The sequence below is a fragment of the Montipora foliosa genome, chromosome 4 (genome assembly GCF_036669935.1).
Source record: "Montipora foliosa isolate CH-2021 chromosome 4, ASM3666993v2, whole genome shotgun sequence".
NCBI lineage: Eukaryota > Metazoa > Cnidaria > Anthozoa > Scleractinia > Acroporidae > Montipora > Montipora foliosa.
The window spans coordinates 4753193-4758114 of record NC_090872.1 but is presented as its reverse complement, the minus strand read 5'-3'; the positions used below and the strand labels follow the sequence as shown (position 1 = coordinate 4758114).

General features: G+C 38.5%; 1 protein-coding gene across 1 annotated transcript in view; it reads left to right on the top strand.

Annotated features, from left to right (window-relative positions):
• LOC137999572 (zeta-sarcoglycan-like) overlaps positions 1-4358 on the top strand; it is a 15159-nt gene extending 10801 nt beyond the window's left edge. Inside the window, exon 6 of the mRNA XM_068845381.1 lies at positions 2954-4358. Coding sequence (XP_068701482.1) covers positions 2954-3115 — 162 coding nt within the window. The 3' untranslated portion in view covers positions 3116-4358. The remainder of the gene's footprint in view (positions 1-2953) is intronic.
• The last annotated feature ends 564 nt before the right edge of the window (positions 4359-4922 follow it).

Sequence of the window (4922 nt, the reverse complement as noted above, 5' to 3'; positions counted from 1 at the left end):
TGGAATGTCTAATAGAGCCTTGACCTTGACAAATTTCAGTTTGGTTTAGCCTTGAGCTCTGCATAGCTTTCCTTAAATGGTTTTACGCTTTTCTGTTTGGGTCTCTGATATGTTCTGGATTGCTTTTCTTTTCCTATTCCCTTGCTGCTTCAATATTTTCAGATCTGTTTTGGCGTTTTGCAATGTTTTTCTTTTCCCTGAACTCTTCAAGTGATTTTGTCTCTTCCTCTTGATAGAGTCTCTCATATAAGCTCTATTTGCCACTGCTTTGTAGAAATTATTACTGACACTCATATCATTTTTGGCCATCGTTAATTAATCGATTATTCCATTTCTACATGCATTCAAGTCTTCGCGTTGGTCAGTGAAAGGCGGTGCACAATTTTTTGCACCAATCTGTACTTGTTCAGAATATTTTGCTTCACCTTCGAAGAAAGCCGTTTCTTTAATTCTTCTGTTTCTTGCTTCTAAATGCAGCGGAAGGTGCTCAAACACTTCAGTATAAAAGCGACATACAGTAATGGCGGTGCACAACCTCGCGAACAGGAAGTCACAGCGATATAAGCTGTGTTGTGATTATCCATCCTGATTGGCTTATTAGATCGAACTTCAGGTTACGCAGGAGTGACACATTTGCATAAAGAACCTCACCAAAACTCGTGGATATATCCACGAGTAAAAATGAGGGGGTTACAAAATCAGCATATATGCATGTGTCACCCTCTTATTCGAGTCTGTGTGTGTGCTCAGCTGAAAACCCTTTCGAGCCTCCTTAAATTGCCCAGCTAAGTGCAATCATCACTTCTCTGATTCATCAAAAAGTGTCCCATTAAGTCTAAGCATTTGCTGGTAAATTTTAGGTTTGGATAAATGCATAAACAGGTAAAAATCAGCGATAGGAAAGAACAACGTTTTGGCAACATCGTAAGACCATTTTCAAGTTCAACTTCGTTGAGATAAACTGTCAGAAAATTCACTCAAGATTAACCCATTTACTCCTGGTATTCCTCATTGACGAGTAAAATCGTCTTGCATTAGACAGAGAAAAATACTAAGTCAGGCCGGTTCAGGCTAGTTTGGATGTCAAAGGGTTAACATACTTCTTCATTTCATATACAATCTCTTGCAAATAGTTTTCCTTGAATTGAGTCCGACTGGACTGGACTTATTCATGCACTTGTTGAGAATGGATCGATGTCTGTTAAGTTAACACAGTGTTCGTTAATGAAGTGTTTGCCAGTGGAAGAGGACTGTTCAGTGTGTTCAGCCTCGCGTTGGTGCAAGTGCCTGAGAATATAGCCTACATAACTTGCATCACACAAGTCACATTGAAATTTATAAACTACACGTTGTTGGTTGACAATAGGTGTTTTTTTTCTCATGCACTTTTATCTCTTGCTGCATCACTCACAAAAACGGGTTGAATGACTGTGTGGGTAAATGCAGCAGTTTTTCCTATCTTGAGGGGCAGATTTAAGGGACACTTTGTCACATGAATAATATTATTCTTGTCTGCATTCCTAGAGAAAAGTAATGTTGAAGTTTTTGAGGAAGAGCCAAAAGGACACTTTGTCACAAAAAATAAGCGTGCATCTAACTATACCAATAGAAAACCTAGGAGCAGGATTTATTTAGGGAAATTGTTTAAGAAAAAACAGTGTTGTTGTTTAGCAAACCAAGGTGTACAGTCTAAGAAAGTGCAAGCCTGGGACCAGGTTCCACAGTGGAAGGTAGTGATTGCTCACCAAGTGGGAAATAAGGTTGGCTTGCCTTCAGCTACCAAATTTCTCAATACCCAGTGCTTCACCTGCTTTTGATATTTCACCTTCTCACCAAAATACTAAACATACATGCATATTAAGAATTAACAAAATGCATTGAAAATTCAGTGAGGATGGGTGAAAGCAAGGAAAGGAAGCTTTAAAGTGTAGGCTTTATGTCTCTGTTTGACCTAAGCAATAATATTATTCATAGATCTGTTCCTTTAATTTATTTGTATTTATGGCATGTGCCAATTACAACAAAATTTGATCCTTGCATTAAAGGGGCTAATTGTCACGCAAATGATGTAATTTCATGACACCCAAAATGCCCAAAAATAAGAAATGAAACATTTTAATAACCACCGACATCTGTTGAACAACGTAAAAGAAATAGCGCAAAAGGAAAGGGAAGCACAGATGGACACAAGTGGACAAGATTGAAACGGATTGCATTTGGGTATTCTTGAAAAAAGTGGGCTTGACATTTTTCAAGTATATGGCAAATTGCCAGGTTAAAGGTCGTGTTTGCTCAGAATCGTCTTGTTTGTGATGTAACGATTATTTTTTCAGTAAAGGAAATCCACATTACCATTGTCGAGTTTCAACCTTGTGATTAAAGAGCCTGGGTGGGGGGACTCCCATATGAAACAGACGGGGATGCTCGTCGGAAATTTTGAATTTAACCCCTAAAGGAGACTTATCTAGGCGTGGCTTAAGCAAATTTTGACCCCTAAAAGAGACCGTTTAAAAACACAAAAATACGACACGCAATGAGTTTTAATGATAAAAAGGCATAATCATCGAATGCTTTTATCTAAAAAGAAAATTTAAAAGAAATTTGACTTCTGTTTCTCTTCGCGTAATTCTGCGTTACTTCGCTGAACCCTAAACGAGACCTTGGTGGCATAAAATATTGGCGCTTGCCCGGAACACCCTAAGCGAGACCAAAATCCAAAATTTACACCCCTAAGCGAGACGACGAGCATCCCTGTCTGTTTCATATGGGAGTCCCCCCTCCGGGTTAAAGAGTTCCCCTAAACACCCTAAAATAATGTGACATAGCCCCTTCAAGTTCATGGTACATATAAAATGAATTCTTAAAAAAAGGTAGTTTTCACTGTGGGTATTCTTTGCTGTTTCATATAGCTGTAAGAGCTGTAAAGAACTTGTTGTTTTATTGATGTTGGTAGGTCTTACTGGATGGACAATCCATGTCCTTCAAAAACCTCATGACTGCCACTGCAGCAAATGGAGCGGCCGATCCCAATGCTCGGGAAGTTTGTGTTTGCGCAAGTGGTAAATTGTTTCTGGCACCAGTTAAGAGCCAATGTGAAGTTAGCATTACTTGTTAATGTGTTGAGTTGGGATATCCCCCCAATTGACAGGGCTGGGTTGTTTAATGGGGCAGTTAGTGCTAATTAAGGGTGATCCCTGGTCATTGTGACCAAACCCAATAAAGGGGTGGCGAATGGTAAATGCGAGACTTTGCGAGACGGCGAGACCAGCGTTTTTCTTTGCGAGCCTGAGACATTTTGACTTTTTAGATTGCGAGACTGAGACTTCAAAGTGTTTGACACCTTCATATAAAAAACGAGAAAGCGAGACGCACATAACCGCTCAAAAAACGAGACTGCGAGACCCGTGAAATTCGACTAAAATTTTGCGAGACCCAGAGTTTTTGATGAACCATTCACCACCCCTCAATAAGTTGCCTTGGTATTCCACCCAGTTTAGCATCAATCTTACTTTAAACAGTGCAATCAGTTCTCTGTTTTCTTACCTTCAGTTTAACTGAATTTTTCTCAGATTGTTAAATACTGTCAATAGCACATGAAAGAATTTTGTGGAGATTAACCTGTTATAAGATAACTGCTTTTTTGAAATAAATATGCACTTGTATCTATGAAGGCCTTTCAGGCAAAAAATTTTGAAAGAAAATTTTCTAGGGAGAATTTGTAATATTTTTATGGCTGTTGCACCACAATATTTCTTAAAAGTATAGGGACCCATAGTCTCCTATGCAGCTGTTCTTTGTGTGGTCACATGATGCTCCTCCCCACACAAACAAAAAGTGTTTGTGTGGGAAGCGTTGCATAACCACACAAAGAACGGCTGCGTAGGAGACTAAAGGATCCAGTCTTGAGATTAGTTTTGTACTTAAATTTAAAGTTTATGAAGCGAAATTTATTTCGGTACATTCTAAAAATATACCGTATGAAATACACAATTCCAAAGCTTGAGAAGTCTACGATAACAATTGATGATTTTATTAGCGTGCAAACTTGAGCTATTTACCTGCAAGAATTGTCAGGGGACTAGATCCAAACTTATTCTGAAATTCCATTGTGTGACATTAGTTTGTGTGTTCAAGTTTGTTTGCTCAACATGATTTTCAGTAGCAAGGAGTCTTGCCAAGAAGATATTTTGGAGAGCTAAAGAAAATGTTCAGTGATTCTGAATAGAGTAGTTTTGCTGAATTATCGAGCAGCTCTGACGAAGATCAAGGAGAGGATGATGTTGAAGAAATTCATGGCCAAATAATGCCATATGAAGTCACTGGCTGACAGTGACACTCAGAAAGTGTAAACAAAGAAAGAGACCAAGATTATCTTGCTCTGGCAGTGCGGGAGGCCAGATATGAAATGGAAATTGCATTTAGCTCATTTGACTTGGCTTCTTTCACACAAACTGATGTCACACATGAATGTCACATGATGTTTTGGCAGAGTGATTCAAATGCAATTTTTGAAAGGAAAATAGCTGAAATGCATCCTTGTAAAATCAACAATTTTTATCGCAGTCCTCTCAAGTTTTGGAATTGTGCATTTCAAATATTGTACTTTCAAACTACGTGGACATAAATTCTGCTTCATAGGCACTTTAAGGAGTTTGGAAAACATTCAGAATCAATCAAGTACCCAAGGTAAAAAAGAATGCACCTTAGTAAGCTTACTGTTTTATTATAAATTGGAGCTTATACTAAATAACTGGAAAAGTGCATAACTTCAGTTATGACATCTAAGAATGGTAGGAGCACTTAATTAGAGGTTCTTTCTGGCTTTGTACCCTCCCACCTCAGTCCCCCATTATTCTCGCGTACTCGCAAAGAGAGAGCTTGCTTACGGTCTTCTAAAATTAAACATTAATTTGTCAGGTGGA